Genomic DNA, 20,509 nt, shown 5'->3' on the forward strand with positions numbered 1-20,509 from the left:
GGAGAGAGAGAGGAGAGAGAGAGGAGAGAGAGAGGAAGAGAGTGGAGGGGTGGAAAGTGGTATGTATGTATGTATGAGTGGAGGGGTGGAAAGTGGTCGGATGCAGGAGGGGATATTAAATATACGAGACGATCCCCGAAATCGCAAGCTTGACCGGGGATTATGAATGGCGTGATAAGGCAATGGGTGGTTACATAAGCCAGCAGCCAGCAGCCAGTCAGGCCACGCAAAAACCAATCGCCGACCGAGGGTTATGTAAGCTACATAAACACCTGGTCATAAATGGCCGTGCATAACACATTTCATCAGTCGGCGATTGACTCGGCACGTGAGTGGATCGGCGAGTGGATTCAGTTCCCCAATGCATCATAGACGCCTCTTCTCTGGGGCAACAGTCCGGAGTATAAACGGGACATGTCACCCTGTTTGGTTTCCCATTCCAATTATTAGAAGAAAATTATTACAGATTGTCAACATGAAGGCTATTAGACCTCAGATTACCAACAACTGGCACTCAACAGCAGGCCTGTTGTGGGCGCCATCTGCTGCAATCCGGGCGCCACTGCGTCCTCTCCACCAGCAAGCGACAAAGAAGGCTGCATATGCGACTCAAAATGCATCTTCGAGATTAGCGCCAGCCTGTACGCGTTGGTTAACGCGGCCACAGGTGAATAGCTTTCAATCAATCTCAGCCAGACACAACCCAACTGCGAGACTTGGCCAAGCTTTGTATAGTACGACGCCCGCACCAGGCCAGCCCACCATTCATGACGTTTTTGAGAGCAAAACCGGCACCTGGCAGTATGTAGTTGCAGACCCTACGACCTCGACTGCAGTGATCATCGACCCGGTCTTAGATTATGACCCTGCCACCCAGACTATCACCACCGCCTCGGCCGATGCCTTGCTCGCTTTGGTGAAAGAGAAAGGCTACAAAGTCGACGGAATTTTCGAAACACATGCTCACGCGGATCATATCACCGCCGCCTCATATCTGCAGAAGCGCTTGACCGAGGAGCAAGGTCACAGACCGCCCATCGGTATCGGCAAGCGCATCGGTCAGGTACAGAAGCTGTTTGGGCAGAGATATGGAGTCCCTGCCGAGGAGTACGAAGGTGTTTTCGACAAGCTCTTTGAAGACGACGAAGCCTTCAACATTGGTCAGTTGGCCGCCAAAGCTATCCATCTACCGGGCCACACTCCGGACCACCTGGGATATCAGATTGGAGGTAAGATTCCTCGATCGTTCGAGTTCAGATCCACTGTACTAATCCAAGTCTAGATAACATCTTCTGCGGTGATTTAATCTTCCATGCAGATATTGGTAGCGCCCGGTGCGACTTCCCTGGTGGCAGTGCAAACAACCTGTATCAGTCAGGTCGCAGGATCCTGCGCCTGCCGGATCATGTCAAAATCTGGACAGGACATGACTATCCCCCGGAGGGACGGCCAGATCCTGTTTCATCCTTGAGCGTCCAAGAGCACAAGCAACAGAACAAGCATCTTAAGGATGGTGTTTCCGAGGAGGAATTTGTGGCCCTGCGCAAGGAGCGTGACTCAAGTCTGGCAGAGCCTAGATTGCTTCACCAGTCCCTGCAGATGAACATTCGCGCAGGACGGCTGCCGAAGCCCACGGAAGCAGGGCAACGGCTTCTTCATCTTCCGCTGAAGCTGAAGGGGTTGACATGGTAGGCTGGGAGATAGGCATTCATTCAGTGTACATATTATACCATGAATTGTAATACATTATTTGATACGTGATTTGGCTCGATCCAGGCGTTTCCTGGTCTTTTGAGCTACAGCATCCTATTCCGATATCATGGAAAGGGTCATGTCCTTGTTGCTATACTTCCATTCTTGTCCTCCAATTGGACGAACAGGCACCACGTGACTCGGGATCAGGTGAAACCGGCTGACTTGCTAGGTTGAGGGTTCGAGTCCGGGCAGTGTCATCTTAGCTTTTCGCTTCCTTCCATTCTTTCTTCCATTTCCTCATTCAGCGACCACGATAGGCGCAGCCAACACTACAACGCATGATAATTTATCCAACTACCCGACAGCTTCTTATCGCACAATATGACTGACGATCCTATCCTGCATTACCTTCCTCCCGGATGGACAGAGGAGACATACCAAAACACCACTGATGCGGACCGCGCCGCACTTTCAGAAGAGGTTTGTAGCAACAGTCCTTCCTGTCCGCTCTCAAACCGACACCACATCACTAGGAACTCCAAAGAATCATGGACCGTCGAGCTGCCGAAGCCAAGCTCGTCAGCGCTCAGAATATGGCTCGTATCAACGCAAAGCGTATCGCACGCGGGGCACCACCAATTCCATGGCCTCCGGCTGAGGAACCAACAGCAGCCGAGGAAGCACAGGAAGCAACAACTCAACCAGCAAACTCATCGTTAGAAAATCTTAGGGCGCTAGTATCCCTGGTCCAGGATCAAGATTGGGACGACTTTGGCTTTCTGGTTTTTCGAACGCACTACGCTAACGAGGAACTCTGGGAGCGCTTCCTGGAACAATACGACGATGTCCTCGACGAAGGACTCGATGCCGCACCAGCTGAGTCTGGGATTGAAGGCATCCGTGACCGCGTCTTTCTCAAGTTCGTCTCAGATGAGACACTTGCAAACGAATCTCCGTCACGTGTGGCGTATGCTTATCGCCTCTGTGCGGAGGAGATGGACGACGACGAGGATGAGGACCGCCTGCAACCTGGTCTGCACACGCGTATGTGCCTCATGGTTGACGACGAATGCATGCGCTCCGTGACAGATAGGAAACCGGATTGTCCCTCATTCATGAAGGCGGTTGACGTCACCCTGGGGGAGCAGAGATTGGGCTATTCGGGCGTCTTTAAAGTGGCCATCTCCTCGCTGATCACTCAATTCTACCCCGCGCTATTAAATTGTCGTGAAACCGTGGATTTAGTGCCAGAGGGAGATGGGGTTTGGGGAGTGTAAGCCGATGCGATCATCAAACCACAACTTGTCTATCTTGTTCTCCATGAATTTATCTGTATTTTGGGTTACTGGTTGATTCAATAAACACGAACAGCTATCTGATGACACATATAGCTACTTGATCACCCATAGCAATAGCCATTGTCTTCCACAGTTTGCTCCTCACTCAGGTTATCCAGGCAGTGATGACAGCCAAGCTGGTCACCTTGTTTGACCTTCCCTTAAGATCTGCGCCAGAGATCAATTTTATACCTCTTGGATGAAGGAAAGATACATACCGGCAATGATCTTGTCTCTCTGCAAGGACTTGTACAGCCCATACGCCTTGCTGCCTCCCGTCCAAAGCGTGATTTCCTTATCAAGTTTGGCCTGGTAGAAGGCCTGCAGATTGTCGTTGAATTCTTCAAAGAATCGCTGGTACCACGTCTTATGCAAGGAAGCAAAGCTGATGCTTCCTCCTGGCCCAGTCACTTTAGGGTTGCTACGGGCAGCACTATCCAGGGCTTTGAAAATCTGCTGTTGAACCCCGTAGGCATGCTTCAACGCAGCTTGGGCCTGTAAAAACTGATTAGTCTCCGGGGTTGGGTGCTGCTTAGAATAATACCTACGTCTGGGGAGTTCATGTACTGTATTCGTTAGTTTGCTGCCCCGTCTTGTCTTATCCATGGGTCTGATACATACAGGAAGTAGAGACTGGTCGATGTTATTGAGATATGCCAGTCGCACAGATGGACCAGCCTTTCCCCATCGGCTCTCACCGATGATATTTGTATGGATAGACCATGCCTGGAGACAGTTAGCTGGCAAGATGCGCATATTGAGGACCTGCTAACCGATGTCTTCAAGGAATTAGTTTGGGCATCGCAGATCAACATGTTCTGATAGTCGGAATTGCTGCCTTTGCTCCCCAATGCGTGATAGATGGCCCTGAAATGTCAGCCTAGTTTGTGCAGCATGTGGCAGATTGAGTATACTCTATTGGGGTGTCTCCGTCGAGGCCAGCTGGGCGTGCAACTCCAAGGTCTTTCCATGTCCAGTGAACATAGCCAGAATCCCCAAAGACTAAGAGAGTCAACAGTATTCGTGATAGACGTGGAGAAACTGACCGTCTTCCCAACTGTATCCACTCGAAATACCGTGTAGAGCGCTTCCATCTGGATATTTATTATCGATCATCGATTGCGCGAATTGAGCCGGCGTCTGCAGCTCGGTGACATGCTCAGAGACGTATTTTCCTGATGGTTGTCAGAGATAACTTGCTTGAATTATGAAGAGATGTACCTACGAGCCAGCTTCCGTGCTTGAAACGCAGCCGCGTTCTTAAGACAGATGGCCGTTGCCTTGGCTGCTCCATTGGCCCAGAACTTTCTTCCTTTGCCCGCCAGCTCAGCCACAGTGTAGTAGGTTGAAGCAAGGAACTTTGTGCGCCGATTTCTGGGCAATTTGACCACGGATGAACGCTGGCGAGCGCGCTCGACCAGATTGGCGTGCTCGAAATGGGACCGGACGGTGCCGGAATATTCCCAGGAAAGACGCACCTCATTCAAGAGTGCCTGGACCTCAGGAAGGTCGGGCTCCAGGGCAAAGAAGCAATCATTCGGCGTGATGCACACCTGGGGGAGTGTTCGGTTGTCCAAATCTGACCGACGGTCCCAACGGCGATCGAGTCTCAAGCTAGCAAGCTCGTCAAGAATGCTCCGGCTGCGTTTCTTGTCATCCGGCGAAGCATCGTTGGGTACCACAAATACATCCTCTTCATACCTAAAAGAGGTTATCGCCTGTGCTGAGAGTGTTGAAAGGTGATTGAAATGGAACATACCACCAGAGCTCCAAGATATCAGCCGGGTTGCCATCGTCGTCGTAGTTGTCGTCTGGATTACTCTGGATACTCAGGACATAGTCCCCATCGGTACTTTCACAGAAATTCAAGTCACTTTCACTGTCGGGCTATAAGGGTCAGTACGGGAAATGAATGTTGGCATCGCAAAGTCTCACAATACTCTCCAAGGGTGCATCGCAACAGTAATAAGCAGACCCACTGTCACAAAAGCTGGTTTTACTGGGGTCTTGCGCGATGATCTGTTTCTCACGAGTCAGTTCACTGTAACTGCAATGTCAAGGAAGCACATGCCTGCTTTCCAGCAGGGCATCCTGTTGGACAAGTAAAAGGATGGAGCCATGGGTGGTCTTTCGACGTCCTGAACCATATCAGCGAGTGTCACGACAGCATGATAAGGGGCATCTTACCATCCGCATCCCGTGAACGGTGGAGGCTTCGTGCAACAGAACGATTTGTACCCAGAAAAGCAGAACGACTCGCCGCCAGCACCTAAAGAATCGTATGTTTCTTCGTAGCGGTCAGATTCATCGCATCCGTAGTGCTCCCCGACACGACCGTGTTTGCCGCAGAAAGGGGCAGCTCCCTCCCATTCTGTGGCAATCAGCCTCTATACTTTAAAATTGGCTCAGAGGAAACTCACTGCACTGCCCGATTCCAGCATCCGACTTGGTTGAGGTACAACACAAGACTTTATGTCCTGTCCAGCACTCGGCACCAGTGCCACTGGTATCGGACGAAACTTGCACCTCTCCCTCATGGCATCTCCCATTACAAAACGGCGCTCCACCACGCCACTGGCAGGTGGGGATCTCCTGATCCTTAGGACAGCAATAATTTCGGGTCTGTCCCTCAGAGCAGCCTGTGTATATTCCCGCATTGCCACGGTTCTTACCATCACTGCGTTGAGCGGGGCGAGAGTTACTTGGACAGTCCTTGCCACACTCACCCCAGATACAAACGGATAGGACATCCTCTTGCTTGGGGTTTGCGCCACCGCCGAACAGACTGCGGGCTACCAGCCCGTTGTTCTTGATATAAGCTTGCGCGGCAGATCCCACCGTGTCGTCGGTGGAGACGGCCCAAACCATTGTACCACCAAGGCACTTGCCATTGGCATAGTCTGCCTTCATTTTGAGAGTTTCTTGATCATCATACGAGACCCATTGATCTTTATCCCAAACTATTTGCTTGACAGCGGCCTTTTTGTCTAGAGTAGGTGTGACTTCGTTCGCCAGGATGTCCTGGATTTCCGAATACATAAGGGTCTGTATTGCTTAGCAACATAACTTGCAAAGATGCGAGAGAACTGAGTAACGACTCACCCCTGCACTGGCTGAGCATTTTCCGGGGTTCCCTCCTCCGCTGAAGCCACAGCCAGGAGTCGTGCAGGATGGGTTCGAGAGAGTAAAGCTCCGCCCATAGAATCCCAGACCCATGACGATTTTGTCCGGATCAATCTGCAAGGGTTAGTTGGGCTTTGCGGATACTAAGAGACTTACCTTGTTTCTCCAGAACAGATCCATAGTCAGATCAATTTCCGTGAGATTGGTATGCGCATTCACGATGGGTCCGATGAATTTGTCGGTGGAGTCCCATGTGCCATGCAAGTCATAGGTCATGACATTGAACCAGTCAATGATCTTTTCGATTGCGACAATATCAAAGTGTTGCATATACCTGCTACATGTCAGTAAGCCATCGGAACCGAGTAGTGCGAAGTCTTACCAATAGCTCGAAGGAACCGTGATAGTCAACCCGTAATTATGGCCACTGCCTCCCAGAGCCGAACGAAGGTTCTTCAGAAATGAAACAAAGTTCTTAAAATCGGCAGGTTTTCCAGATCTTTCAGACGCGACGGGATATTCCCAGTCAATATCGACGCCGTCAAAGCCATACGTCTGGAGGAAAGAGAGCAGCGAGCTGAAAAATGCGGACTGCGCACTGCTGGATCCCGCCAAATCGGAAAAGGTCGTGGCTGTTGGTTGATCTGGATCGTTCATAGACCACCCACCAATTGATATCCATGTCTGGAGGCCGGGATTGGAGTCTTTCAGTGAAGTGAAACGAGGGTAGAGCTCAGTGTCAGCCCCGCTCATGGGGGCCACCTTGAAGGACTTGGGATCGATAAAGGCAAACGCGAAGTTCAGATGGGTGTATGCTCCCACAGGAAGCTGCTCGGGCATCACTGGTGCGTGGCATGAGAGCATACCCTTAATTGGGATCATCCTCAAAACTTACTTCCATAACAGGCTCGAGTGATGGACCATCCTTCGTAGTACCCTGAGTTGCTTAGCGGACATCATTATAGAACAGACTTGTTCATACCAATTGACCGCTTGTTGGAGCTGAAGATTGTCAGTAAAGGAAAGCCTAAGAGAACTTCAATGCTCACCTGGTACCTGAACACGATGGCTTCTGAACGGTCTTGTTGCCACAGAAGTCTTCGGTCGTCCCGCAGAAGCCAAACTTGCTGCAACAGACATTCAGTGGACATTTTTCATTCTGCGACCATTCTGCACCCCATCCTGGATCGCATTCACTGGGGAGACAAGTGAGCCTAGTGTATGTTTCTATTTACATGCATCAAGGGCATACCTTTTCTGATCGCACGAGGAGATGCAATTCTTTCCACAGAAATCCGGACCCAATCCGCAGACACCGGTGTTGCTGCAACATCCGATCTTGCAGGGCTTAGTCGGAGAGCTGATCAGATTAGTCCTATTCTCTAGCAGTAATAACGCCAGACTTTACCATGTATAGTCTGCTGCTGAAGCTGGATCTTGGGCTCCCAGGGCCCAGACCAGCGGAGTGATAATGGCCGAAATAAAGATCACTCTCATCCTGTGAATGACCATGAGGAATAATCATTGAACAGTTACTCTTCGGTCGAGGATAGTAGCGAGCTTTTCACTACAAGCTCTTCAATGCGTGAGCCTGACTCTTCAACCTCCAGGAAAACAAGAATTGCATCATGCATACCCCTCCCCGGGTAAGAGTAGATCGTCGGAGGGGAAGTATAAGCCTGCATTTTATGATTGGCCTCCCCACCTTCATTCGAGGTAGACGGAGGAAGACGGACGAGGCTGAACACTTGCGATGTAACCCACCTTAGTGCTAGGGCTTATGTGCGCTTATGCGTAGCTTGTTTTGACCAACTGAGGAATCATTCTATAAGCCGTTGTTGGGTTGATCCCTGTCGATCACGGATCAGCCGACGAGATGATGTTGCCATGAAGCAATGTTTGGCAGGGATTGATGGAACCCAAGACGAGAATACCATTCCCCGCAGAAGAGGTCTTCTGATACTGAACATAAGATTGAAGAAAGATATCAGAAGGGACGGGGGTTGTATCCAATTCAGCTTTCCTGCCCATCCAACCAGCACTGGTAGATAGAAAGATGCCGGCCATGCTTAAACAACAATCACGCAGTCTACTGCTCCTGATCTTTGTCTTCACTTTTGTCAAATCGGACATCATTATATTTGAGCCAGGCCTTATTGTCAATAGCAGCAATGCAGCGGCCGCAGGAGAGCTCTCGGCAGCATGCGTCACGGCCATGGAGAGCACTATCCAGTGTGATCCCTATTTACGAGCACAGGTTATGGCTGATAGCTTCAACTATATGCCTCCCTCAGTGCGCAGTGCGATGTGCACTTCTACCTGTGCCCAATCCTTGTCAAAATATCATTCCTCGGTGAAAAGTGCATGTGCCGACAGTCCTCAGCCCTGGGACGATACCCCAGCAACCCTGTATGGAGATCAAATCTGGGCGCAATACAACATCTCCTGCTTTAAGGATATGAAAGGACAGTTCTGTCAAGGTAGGATACGTCGTTTATAAAAGGAATTCTGGCTGAATCTGTTCTAGATGTTCTGGCCAACCTTACACTTGCCGACAACGACGAGTCCATGTTAAGTCTTTCTAAGAACGTCATCTGTTCCGAGTGTGTGTTGCTTCTGGGTCAATTGATCCAAGCCACTCCTTTCAGTAACTACGGTCCTCGTATTGCCAAAGAATGGGCCGCCATTCAGTCAAGCTGTGGCGTCTCCCATCCCACCGCGGTTCAGCCCATAGTTGCCAATTGGACCAGCATCCCGGGGTATGCCCCTCCAGGATATCAGTCGGCTCAATGTATGACGGGGAAGACATATATTGTTGTCTCCGGAGATGACTGCGGCAAGATTGCAGCGAACCAGGGAGTTCCGCGGGGCTCGCTGATGGCCATCAACAATGTCCTTCCTGATTGTTCAGATCTTCAAGGTAGGATCACGTCCCAAAGATAATGCATCATGGCTAATATATCTGTAGTCGGACAGAAGCTCTGCGTCCCAGATATATGTCAACTCTACACAGTCCAGCCCGGGGATACTTGCATGAAAATCACCAATGCCTCCAATATCTCATTGACACAGCTCCGTGCTTGGAATTCGTTCATCAACCCCGGATGCAGCAACCTCATAGCCGGAGATTCTCTTTGTGTCAGTCAGCCAGGAGATATCTGGACTGGTACCCCCATTCCAGATGCCACAGTCACCAAAACTGGTGTATATGCGACGACAACAGTTGCTGCTCCGGGTGCTGTGGCATATGGGACGACTTCAAAGTGCGGCAAGTATGTTTCCTTCTTACCATAGGCCTGACCGTATGCTCTAACGAGTCGGCAGATACTATCAAGTCCACGAGGGAGACTACTGCCAGCTGATCGCGCTCAACTTCACCATCACGGTGCCTCTCTTTGAGGCAATCAACCCATCTATCGACACAGGATGCTCTAATCTCATTCCTGGGCTTTACTACTGTGTGTTGCCTACAGCAAACTGGAATGAGACAGCCAGCACAACAACGTCGAGCTATCAGACAGCTCCAGCCCCGACGCCAAGCGGAACAACTCCAAATTGCTATGAGGTAGGATGTACGTCACCGAATCATCAATTATTACTGACGGCCGTAGTGGTATGTTGTGCAATCAGGAGATTATTGCGCCAAGATTGAGTCGATATACGGCATCACGATGGTGCAATTACAGCTGTGGAATCCTGAGCTCAAGGATGACTGCAGTAATCTCCGGCTCGACGATGCGTATTGCGTCCATGGGGACCCTGCTGCCAGCTCTGTACGCCGTGCAAGGCTGCCTGCTGAAGTTCGAGTATTACCCACGGCAAACGGACTATGAACGGGAAACTCTGCTGGGAGTATCTGACTGTCATGTGGAGGCTCGGGGCTGAAGGCTTTCGGATGAAGAGTGTCTTCCAGATAGAGTGCTAGCGGAGAGTCCACAAGCTCGTGATCTATTTATCATTTTAAATCTGCCGTGATATGCGTATTCGTCCCATGTAATCATATGTGACTGGTCATAATCCAGATATAGAGTAAACCATCATGTAATCCTAAGATAAAGCAGACAATCAAGTATTCTACAAGAATCTTTTATGATGATATAAACGAAATGGAAGGTATATTACAATTGTACAAAACAGCTCATCCAGACAACAAAGAGCGTTCCGAATCTTGAGCTGAAGGGTCACTTGGAGTTCGAATGATCTCCATCAATTGCTCCCTCTCTGCATCTTGCTCAACCATTCCTCTGAATATTCCTTCCGGAATGCTCAGTAGCTCGCTTGGACGCCCAAATTCTACCGCGGTACCCTGATCGAGCACCAGAATTCGGTCAAAGTCCACAATCGTGCTCAGACGGTGTGCAATCACGAGCAAGGTAGTGTCAGGTCCAAATCTTGCTCGCAACGCCTGCTGAATTTGAACATCAGTGGCTTGATCAACCGCCGAGGTGGCTTCATCCAGAATGAGAACTCGTGGATTTGACACCATGGCTCGTGCGAGACAGATCAGTTGCCGCTGTCCTTGCGAAAGATTCAGACCCCCTTCGGAGACGGGAGCGTCCAATTCGGGTGCTAGTGGCCCTGCATCCATTGCGGTGCCGTGAACCAGTGCCAGTACACCAATGAGATTGACATCATCGTGCTCTTGAAACGGGTCTAGATTTGAACGAATGGTTCCCGACAATAGCACAGGATTCTGCGGAATCATCGCCAGTCGACTGCGTAGATGTTCAAGCCTCACTTGAGAAATGTCAATACCGTCAATTACGATTCGGCCCTCACAGGCTTCCAAAAATCGAAACAGGGCTAAGGCAAAGGATGATTTGCCAGCTCCGGTTCGGCCGATGATACCAACCCGCTGGCCCCCTTGGACGGTAAAGTTGAGGTGTGAGAGTACCGGGGCTAAGTCTGGGGCATAGCGGACAGTAAGGTCGTTGACTTCTAACCTGCCGTATGTTGGCCATGCAGCAGGAGGATCTGTCCCTTGTTGAGATTCCGGCTCGATATTGGTGTACTCCATTACTCGATCAACGGCATTCATAGCTAGTTCCAGACTGGTATAGAGCCGAATACAATGCGTCAGGGCTGTGCTCAGTTGAATTGTAAAGCTGATAGCAAACCCGGCTGTGGCTGCATCAATAGTCGGTTGGGTTGTCACGAGGGCCGCGACGCACGCTGCAAATACCGCTCCAAGAATGTTCATTCGGATGCCCAGCCATCGGGTCAAGAGCCACTGATGCCAAAATGCTCGAGCATGTCGGTCGATAAGCCACTGCATATGGGCCACGTAGAAATCAGATCGACCAAAGCCGCGTATGGTCGATAGTCCGCTCAAGGAGGAGTTGAATTGCTCGTATATTGGACTGCGGCTAATATTCTCAATGCGTTTCACTTCACGGGCCGCAGTGAGATATCGTCGAGCGTAGAAGAGACAGGACATCGCTAGTGGAATGGTCGGCACAATCAGCCATGGATTACCCAGCAGACCTGCTAAGACGATAGTAAGACATTCGGTGCCCATCTGTAGCATGTAAGTCAACTCAAAACACAACCGTGAGTCAAGGACGTTGAAATCGGCTGTGAACCGATTGAGAACCTGCCCCAAGGGCACTGTATCGAGCCACAGCAAAGGAGCCTGCAGGACGGCCATCAAGCAATTCCGGAAGAGAGTGTCGGAGGCCTTCAGAGTGGCCATGAATACAAGGCAGGTACGCAGCGAGCCGACGATCCACTCGCACGCGGCAATAGCAATATACAAGGACAAATAGAAGCTAAGGCTACCTTCAGCTCCGCTGCCTGCCCCGGAAGTTGTCGTGTCTTGTTGGCTCCAAACACGCAGCCACCAGTTCTATGTCAAGATCAGTCTGAGAGCTTCCCTTTTCAGAGTTGAGGACTACTTACTCGACTCAGAGAGAGCAAGGTGTACGCTAAATATCCAAGAACTAGGAGGAGCCATCGACGTCGACTGCCACTGACATTGACATACTGGAGAAACAGCCGCGGAACGGAGGTCTTCGTCCGACCAATTTCCTTCTGCACAAAGCGTCGTGTATTGTGCACCTTGATCCCATCCTGCGTCTTGGAGGGGCAGGATGCTTGGAGTAAATTTGGCTGAACCATGTCTTCTGGTAAAGCAGACGTCGCAGTCTCAAGAGTTTCAATGTTCGGTTGGGAGCAGAGAAAACTATCGAGTAACCCAGTATTCTCTAACTCGAAGCGATCCCCCGCAAAGGCAACATTCCCATTCTGTAGATGCACCAGATATTCTGTCTGTGACAAACACATACCGATCTGATGAGTGGCAAGAATCCTTGTGCGTCCTTCGGCTAGCTGTCCTGTCAGGGCATGATCGTACAAATGACGCGCAGTGTGCACATCGACGGCGCTGAAGATATCATCGAGAATGAGGATGCCTGCACGAGAGTACAAGGCGCGTGCCAGGGCAATTCGAGCCTTTTGGCCGCCGCTCAGGTTCACGCCACTGGGGCCAACTTCGGTATTTTCGCCGTCTGGCAATAAATCCAAATCTTTGGTCAGAGCACAGGCAAAGATAACACGGTCGTATCGATTTCTGTCAAAAGAAAGCCCAAAAAGAATGTTGTCCTTGATTGTGGCCGCTTCAATCCAGGGTAGTTGGGCCACATACGCCACGGCTGAAGGGATGAGCCACTGCGCACCTATGGCAGACGGGGACCAGAGCTCCTCATAGCTTGGAGCTACTGGTGCCTTGATTTTTCCTGAATGAAGCCGACATTCGCCGAGGATGCTGGCCAGAAGGAGACTTTTCCCGGCTCCTGTTCGTCCCATAACCAGGCTTATCTTGCCTGGCGGGAATTGCAGATCCCCGGCCTCCAAGGTCCAAGGAGAATGATTCTGGGAAGGTTCCTTCGGCCAGCTAATACAGGCATTCTCAAAACGAATCCGGTCCGATGGGGTCAGGATGGGCATTTTCTCAGAGGCGGCAAAAAAATCATCCAGGCGACGCATGCTGACGAGAGCATCGAGCAGATCCGACAGCAATTCTGGCAACAAACCCAAGGACCCGGCCATGGAAGTGAGGATCGAGATGGCTGTAAAGGCTACTGATGCTGTTAGACGTCGATGCACAATGGTGTACGTCCCCAAGGACCCAATGGACAGTAGAATTGGACCGAGCAGATATAGCGACATGGTGCTTGCGTTGGCCAGGAAGACTCGTCGCTGGGCTCGCAGCTCCCCATCTCGTGCGCTTTGGACTCTCTTCATCCACTTTCTCTCCCAGGCCGAGAATTTGAGTTGGCGGATAACACGCAAGATTTCTGTCAAGATGGTCATCTTCCGATCTCGCGAGCTCATGAGCTCGTGGGCTGCTGCGGCATACCATCGTCCGCAGAGAGTGATCATAGGCAGCAGAATAAGTAAACTGGAAAGGCCAACCAGAAGACTTTGCCAGCCCAGCAATCCTAAAAGCATCATTGAAGCAATAGACATTTTCAATGGCGACAGGAGCAGATGGAATGAAAATGTCGCAAACTCTGCGATGCGTTGGCCATCAACGGCGACAAGATTGATCGTGTTTTGCGTCCTGTTACTCCCTGCTTCATTCTCCTCTCCAAGATTATTAGGCTCCACAGTGTTTGAGCCCATCAATCGCATTGCCTTGTCGAACACAGCAATGGAAATCTGCTCGTTGACGCGCACTGAGACTTTATTCCAAGCAATCCAGTACAGCCAACTTTCAATGCTCGAGGACAGGACAATCGATAAACTCAGTGCAGCCACCCAAAACCACATTTGGATCGAAGGTGTCAATTCATCCGAGCGCCTTTCTAGACGACGAAGGATCTGCAACAGCGAAAGATGAGGCGTGAAGGATATAAGGGTCTGGAAGATACACAGCAGCAACTGTGAGATCACATTCGAGCGATGGGACAGTAGTAAAGTCCTCCAGAGGGGAGCAGAGTCTGTTGCAACGGCGTGACGTGCCTGATTGAAAGATTCCTGCAGTCTGTGGGCGCGCGTCTCGTAGTCCAGCTCGGGCAGCTCATCTACTTCGATCTCCTGGCCTTTGGTGAGGTCGAGCACGCGGTCCGCCCAGCTAAAGGTGATACGGCCGAGGAATGAAGTCGAAAGTTCCCTATCCACTTCGACACCATTACGGCGGACATCTGGACGACGGGGGAGAAGCAAGCTGAGCAGAATTGCTACAGCCTGACATGCGCACTCAGCACCAATCAGACTTGACTGGACTACATTCGTCGGTACGCCAAATGAATTTATCGCAAGTGATACCGTGGCGAGGGCACATGAACAGGCCAATTGCAAACCGAGTGAGAAGCGTTTTATACAGCTAGACTCGACCAGCAATCCAATGCTTTGAATCAGGAGCAGACCCTGTCGCGTGGATTAGCAATATATTCCCCCCTGCTGCTCTTCCGCACCCACCGAGACTACAGAATGTAGACAGTCATCCTTCCGTACGATGAGAATCGCACGCGAGATAGCCATTGCACAAGAGAAGGATATCAAGACCGCAATGACAAGACGATGAGTCCATCGAGTGACCGACTGGACAGCCTTCCCTTCTGCCTGTCCATCGCGGTCTTCATAGAAGAAATTGGCAAATTGATCTCTCGGCCGTGCCAGCAAGTGAAGCCAGGAAACAAGACTTCGGACGGCAGCAATGCTTAAAAGAGCCGTCAAAGTCAAGACCAGACCCTGGATGACTTGCATTTGGAAGACCAGCATGGTGATATCGGGCATGCAAGTGATTTCTTCGGGGCTACATTGGCGAGAAAATCAGTTTCTGCGGGATCTTGGGCGAATGTTGTTGTCAATCAGAAAGTACTGGCAGTGCAGAGCCTTGATAGAAGAACGATTTCATGGAGAATTTCATGGGATATTCTGAAAGTTCCTGCCAGCTCACAGCACAAGCCGATCTCTGGCTGACCACCAGGATATCCAGCTCATGAACTGCATGATTAGCTACTTGTCTCATGTCTCACAGCTTCGATCTTCGATCAAAATGTGGCGCAGATCCTTCAATCCAGCTGAAGATGCTGACCTCTGCAATCCATGCGTCTGTTACGTAAACTACAGACTACAATGAAATCGGCCTGCAGACAAGTGGAGTTTTCTAATAGAATAGGAGTATCTCTAAGCTGATCAAAGGATTTTATGCATGGATCATCGATCGAATTGAAGATTGAGTGTAACCCGAAATCTCGTCCATCTCGGCTCTCTTGGATATTTACCCAGTAGGATCCTAAATATGGCACAATACTAATGCATCGTGGCTGGCTGAAAGTCAAATAGTCGCGCCGATCTCACGCACAACCCCCACATAGATCAATCGTCAGAATGAAGAAGGAAAAACGCGGAAAATAAGGAAAAGGAGGTTCACTACAATACAGCAACATTTTGTGCCAAAAAAGGCTTTGCATCCCAACGGACTCTTCGGAGATGCCGCTGGGGGTCTTTAACCTCATTTCGCGCATGCAGCCACCGGCCATTGTCCATGAGGATGATTGAGCCTTGGGGCAGATCATGAGCGGTAAGATTTACCACCTGTGCCTGAGCTGAGGGATCAAGTAGTACACTCTTCAATTCCATCAGAGCACCTTCCGCTGCTGGGTGCAGAGGGGAGATGATGTCTTCTCGAAACCGTAGACGCGGGCCACTGCGATGAATCGCCAGGAGGCTTCCCCGGATGGATCTCTCTCCTTCATCCTTGGTGAATTCCGGGGGAACGGTAATGCGAAAACTTGGGCTGGAAAGCCATTTCCTGGCGCCCGGAGAAAGGAGACTCAGCAGTCGGTCGGCATTCAAGACGGAAAGTGTGCCGCCTCCACAACGGTCTGGCTGGAGGACCTGTAGGGCAAAATATCGCGGGGGGCAGCGCTCATAGCTGCAGTCTGTGTGCCAGGGAAATTCCTCCATCGTCTCTGACCGGGCCTGACAGTGGTGGCTCTGGAAACTGTCGGGGCTGGGCCGAATATCCCACATCCACCCTCGCTGTGCGCTATGGGTAATCGGGAGACCATGTCCGTGGTGCTTATGTAGTTTTTGGAGAAGATTTTGCAGGTAGGCGCTTTCGTTATCCGAGAAGCTAAGTTGCAAGCGAACGAGGCCAGTGTTGCGAAGAAGGTGATGGACTTGACCAAAATGATTCGGATCCGAGGCTGCCCGGAGATTCGAGACTGATACGGACGGAATCGCGGTGGAAAAGCAGCGAGGTTCTGGCTGGTTGGTTCAACGGAAGAATCAAGGAAAGAACTCAGAAAACTTACGGAGGAAGGATCGAGGGTGAGCAATGAAACGAATCGCAGAGGAGCCAGGCCGAGATAGCAAGTGATGCATCTTGAAGCAGACAGTACGCAAAGGAACGGGAGGTAATTCTCAGCAAGGAAAGAAAGCTTCGTGGCACGCATATCTCAATATATCGTTCACTCTGAGATGATCTAGCTGGAAGGCCATGTACCAAATCGCCAAGGACATATAGCGTACGGAGTACAAGCCATTCAGCTGGTAGGCCCAAGGCTAGCTGGGCAGTCATTTGTGGATCTGTGCATGAATGGGCTAGAGAAAATAATTGGACGAATTGATGGGAGGACTGCATGGGTTTCAGACTACAGAGTGAGTAGGTGGCTCCGTGGCTGTGACTAAACCTGCAGCTTTAAATAGTTCGATCGATAATCCACTGACCGACTGATCGACTCTGCACAATTCATGACATGTACTATGGAGCTGATGCATAGAGACTTGTTTTGAGTGGGACGCTTGACTTAACTGAAAAATAAGCATATGAAACATCAAAATGTCGACGAACTCTTTCTAACTGAACACATCCAGGCTCCTCCCCGGCTCAAAGCACAAATCCGACCTGGCCCACTGCGCCAGAGCCCTAATCCAAGCAAAGTCCCATGTACGACATGAAAGGTGCCAATCAGGGGATACTTCTGGACGCCATCTTCTTCACGCAAAAGTACCTCATAGGTCTTTTGTTCAATCCTGTTTTGGACAACGTACGTCGGACCATTCCTATCCAGTTCGGGCTCCTGCATGCGATTTAGAAGGGAGGTCCAGTCAGCCGATGCGACTTCATCTCCAAAAAGAATACCCGCCCCTTTTCCACTGCGAATCGGTTTGAGAAGATATTGGTCCTTGAGGCTATCGTCTTGATTGCACTTCTCGATGAATTGATTCAAGCTCCTTGAGCCTGGAATTAGCGTAGGAACCAGTCCACGATCCAGGCTAGTTGCCTGTGCAGGGGTGAGCACATTGCGTGCAACCAGCGAGTCCAATTCTTCGCGTACAAGGCCTAGCATTCTTTTGTCATGAACCAAAAGAATAGTGCGCATGTCATTAAAGCAGCGTAGACTAACTTGCTGCAGCATCTCGAAGCTCATGGCAAGGAGCTCCCGCTGGTGCAGTTCTAGTCCCAACTGATGGACCTGTTCAAGCGTTTCCCCAGCCTCGTTGACGACGGTCAATTCTGGTGTATCGGACCCCGCCAAACAATACAGCTTGAATCCACCAGGGGCTTCTGGGCAAGGAACTAATCGTAGGTCGCTGGGATGGATGATTCGAGGACAAAACCCCAGAATTCGCTTGGCGAATGAGGTGAATAGATGGATATCATATCCGCGCTCTTCGCCTTTGACAAGATGCAGAGGGAGGCTGGCATTGTAGAGGCGACTGAGACCTTCGAGAATCTGTTTTATGTTAGTATTTGATCGTGTTCATGCATCTTAAATCACAACACCTTTTGTGATTCCGCCGCCCCTTCAAGTCCGTAACTATCAATGCCCATTTCGTCAAGTGCTCGCTGTCCGTATGCGGTCATGAGAAACCCGTTCCAACAAAACCGGCCATTGATCTCACAGATTCGGTAGTTTTCCATATCCTTGGGAGTTTCTGGCGATTGCTCCAGCAAAAAATCAGGTCTCCAAGATCCGGAGCATGTGCGAAACGGCCGTACGATATCCGGATCCTGATTTTGCAACCACTGCCTTTCGATTAGTACGTACAGTATGTAGGGATATTCTTAGAGCTAGTACACGCAGTAATTCCTCCTCTGCCGGCTCAATCGGCATGCGCTGAGGGAACCCAACCGCAGTATCTGTCCACCATCTCTCCACAATGTCGGTGATGGCCAGAAACAATGCATCGTTGAGCTCCTTCAAGCGCTGGAGATGTACCTCGGTGACGAGAATTGGATACGGGACACTTCTCAGGTGCGCATCCCCAGCCCAACTATGCGCAGGACTGCAATCGAGGAGCTTGGTGTGGTAAGCAGTGATGAGAGATTCTCGAATAGAGCAGTCAACCTCGCTAGGACTCTGATACTCATGGTCGGCCTGAGTAAGAAAAATAGCTCGCAGGTGCGAAGAGGGTTTCCTCATTGTGACTCTGGCGAGAGAGTGGAAGGTATCAAAGATTGCTGAACAGTATGAAGTGATTCGAAGGAACAGGACACACACATGCACTGCAGAATGACCAGTTGCTCCAACATCGGCGGCGAAAGACCAAATTCAAATAAATAGAACCCTTGTTTTTTTTCTCCTTCTGAATTTTGGGTCTTTCAATCTCTGTATTTCCATTTTCTTCTCCACTCATGGATCTATCGATTCCAGCTGAACTGGGTGGATCTCGATCTCTTCAGCCAGCCCAACAGCCAAGAAATTTGAACCACAACCTGCAGTTTCAAGCGAGGCAGGGATCTGCTGGCCCATCCATTGATTGATTGTTACAGATTCCGTCGACACGAACCGAAATAGATATCTAGTTGCCGGGTGCCCAGAGCTCCCGTCCACATCACAGCTGAACACCACGGTCAACATGGTTGCTGATTATTATCCCCTCGGTGATGTCTTGGCTGTTGCCAGCATCCATCCGTTCTACTCGAATGCCCAATATCCACCCACTCGCGAGGAACTGCCTGGTCTGCTTGAACATATCAAATCCTCCACGAAACCCATTCAATTGGAATCGTTTCCCCTTCTTGATAAGAAAGATTTGTACGTGCAACTACCGACTACGACGGTGGTCTCCTGACTCGTATAGATACAAACATATCGGACGACTCACAGTGGATGAGGATTCGCGCAATGGATATCGACGAGGCACGTACATCAGCGTCACGGGTGGTGGCTCCGGTAGTGGGCCGGCTATGGCCTTTGCGACGGATTCGAGCGAAACTCGCCGCCAGCGAGCAGTATTCGGATGCTTTCTGCATCGATGTGGCATCCTCGGACCGGGTGACTGGGTGTTGACTATGCATGTCTCCGGAAAGTTATACCGGGCGCTTGATCTCATGACGGAGTTGTTTGAAAGCGCTGGAGCTACTGTTCTTTGTGCATCGGACAACATGCAGCTTGAGCATATCGTGACTGCTCTGGCGCAGTACCGAGTTAATACCATCTCTGGGGATGCGGGGCAATTGGTGCAGCTTGCTCGCTTTATAAGCTCCCTTCCCGAAGAGACAAGGAGTGATCTGAGAGTCACCAAAGCTGTCTACACGTCAGAGGCTATGACCCCGGCTCAGCGGACTTTCATGAAATCGGTCTTTCCAGATCTCGCTATCAGCTCGGTCATTGGCAGCGCTGAAGCCGGACCATGGGGGGCCTCGACAGCAGAGATGACCGAGAGCGCAATGGATAAGAACTATGCAGACTTTCTTTTTGATGATCGTCTCATGCATTTGGAAGTGTTCTCTTTCGATGTCGGTGAGCTAGACCGACACGATGATGAGCAATCAGCGGCACCTGTTCCGAACGGCGAGAAAGGACTGCTAGTACAAACATCACTGCAACGCCTGCGAAATCCTCTGGTACGCTATGTATGTGGCGACGTGGCCTCCTTCCATCCTCTACCAGACTCAATCAAGAAATCTCTTACACCCGAAGACGCTGAGCATTACCGCGTCGTGCGCATCTATGGCCGTGATCGACGTTTGAGCTTTGATTGGTATGGAGAGTATTTTGAATTCACACAGGTTCAGGCTCTCCTGCGGACGGAGTCCTGGGGAGTGCTACAATACCAGATCATTCGGCGGCACCGAGACGACGATGCCGAGCAGGTGGAAACAGTTTTGGAGGTTCGTCTCCTAAGGGATGTCCAGAACAGCCAAACCAGCGAAGAGGAGATCAGAGACAAGGTGGAGAGGTTCTTTGTGGTTTTGGACTGCAATAGGGAGCTTTTCGAGCTCAAATTTGTGACTGCCTACAGTGAATTCATACGGAGTACAACTGGAAGAAAGGTCATCAACTATGTGAATCAGACCAGGGGAAAAGTTTGATTAGACATGTGGCAAAATATACCTCTCTAACGAGAATAAAATCAAGTACTTTCTATTTGCAAGGAATCTCTGATACTGA

The 20,509-nt window shown here is 50.4% G+C and overlaps 8 protein-coding genes across 8 annotated transcripts, besides 2 other annotated features; 4 read left to right on the plus strand and 4 right to left on the minus strand.

The window, feature by feature from the left end:
- Positions 1-41: part of a microsatellite that runs on past the window's edge.
- Positions 1-46: part of a microsatellite that runs on past the window's edge.
- Positions 47-475: 429 nt separating this feature from the next.
- On the plus strand, positions 476-1,692 carry ACLA_067390 (MBL fold metallo-hydrolase; the record flags this gene model as incomplete). The annotated part of the gene is made up of 2 exons (XM_001272526.1): positions 476-1,229; positions 1,283-1,692. The coding sequence occupies 2 exons, from the start codon at positions 476-478 to the stop codon at positions 1,690-1,692; spliced, it is 1,164 nt and encodes a 387-aa protein (XP_001272527.1).
- Positions 1,693-2,076: 384 nt separating this feature from the next.
- Positions 2,077-2,972, plus strand: ACLA_067400 (uncharacterized protein; the record flags this gene model as incomplete). Its single annotated transcript, XM_001272527.1, has 2 exons — positions 2,077-2,175; positions 2,229-2,972. The coding sequence occupies 2 exons, from the start codon at positions 2,077-2,079 to the stop codon at positions 2,970-2,972; spliced, it is 843 nt and encodes a 280-aa protein (XP_001272528.1).
- A 2,454-nt stretch (positions 2,973-5,426) lies between these two features.
- On the minus strand, positions 5,427-7,680 carry ACLA_067410 (glycoside hydrolase family 18 protein; the record flags this gene model as incomplete). The annotated part of the gene is made up of 8 exons (XM_001272528.1): positions 5,427-6,077; positions 6,135-6,269; positions 6,312-6,489; positions 6,538-6,997; positions 7,051-7,092; positions 7,138-7,282; positions 7,391-7,515; positions 7,614-7,680. 8 exons carry the CDS (start codon positions 7,678-7,680, stop codon positions 5,427-5,429), a joined length of 1,803 nt encoding a protein of 600 aa, XP_001272529.1.
- A 531-nt stretch (positions 7,681-8,211) lies between these two features.
- On the plus strand, positions 8,212-9,988 carry ACLA_067420 (LysM domain protein; the record flags this gene model as incomplete). The annotated part of the gene is made up of 5 exons (XM_001272529.1): positions 8,212-8,635; positions 8,683-9,075; positions 9,124-9,427; positions 9,480-9,720; positions 9,767-9,988. 5 exons carry the CDS (start codon positions 8,212-8,214, stop codon positions 9,986-9,988), a joined length of 1,584 nt encoding a protein of 527 aa, XP_001272530.1.
- A 305-nt stretch (positions 9,989-10,293) lies between these two features.
- On the minus strand, positions 10,294-14,879 carry ACLA_067430 (putative ABC bile acid transporter; the record flags this gene model as incomplete). Its single annotated transcript, XM_001272530.1, has 3 exons — positions 10,294-12,000; positions 12,054-14,525; positions 14,613-14,879. The coding sequence occupies 3 exons, from the start codon at positions 14,877-14,879 to the stop codon at positions 10,294-10,296; spliced, it is 4,446 nt and encodes a 1,481-aa protein (XP_001272531.1).
- A 654-nt stretch (positions 14,880-15,533) lies between these two features.
- ACLA_067440 (uncharacterized protein) lies at positions 15,534-16,490 on the minus strand (the record flags this gene model as incomplete). Its single annotated transcript, XM_001272531.1, has 2 exons — positions 15,534-16,330; positions 16,421-16,490. The coding sequence occupies 2 exons, from the start codon at positions 16,488-16,490 to the stop codon at positions 15,534-15,536; spliced, it is 867 nt and encodes a 288-aa protein (XP_001272532.1).
- Positions 16,491-16,942: 452 nt separating this feature from the next.
- On the minus strand, positions 16,943-18,535 carry ACLA_067450 (uncharacterized protein; the record flags this gene model as incomplete). Its single annotated transcript, XM_001272532.1, has 3 exons — positions 16,943-17,845; positions 17,896-18,138; positions 18,191-18,535. 3 exons carry the CDS (start codon positions 18,533-18,535, stop codon positions 16,943-16,945), a joined length of 1,491 nt encoding a protein of 496 aa, XP_001272533.1.
- Positions 18,536-18,971: 436 nt separating this feature from the next.
- Positions 18,972-20,430, plus strand: ACLA_067460 (uncharacterized protein; the record flags this gene model as incomplete). The annotated part of the gene is made up of 2 exons (XM_001272533.1): positions 18,972-19,150; positions 19,197-20,430. 2 exons carry the CDS (start codon positions 18,972-18,974, stop codon positions 20,428-20,430), a joined length of 1,413 nt encoding a protein of 470 aa, XP_001272534.1.
- Between the last annotated feature and the right edge of the window lie 79 nt (positions 20,431-20,509).

Source organism: Aspergillus clavatus, genomic scaffold, assembly GCF_000002715.2.
Source record: "Aspergillus clavatus NRRL 1 1099423829799 genomic scaffold, whole genome shotgun sequence".
NCBI classification, from domain to species: domain Eukaryota; kingdom Fungi; phylum Ascomycota; class Eurotiomycetes; order Eurotiales; family Aspergillaceae; genus Aspergillus; species Aspergillus clavatus.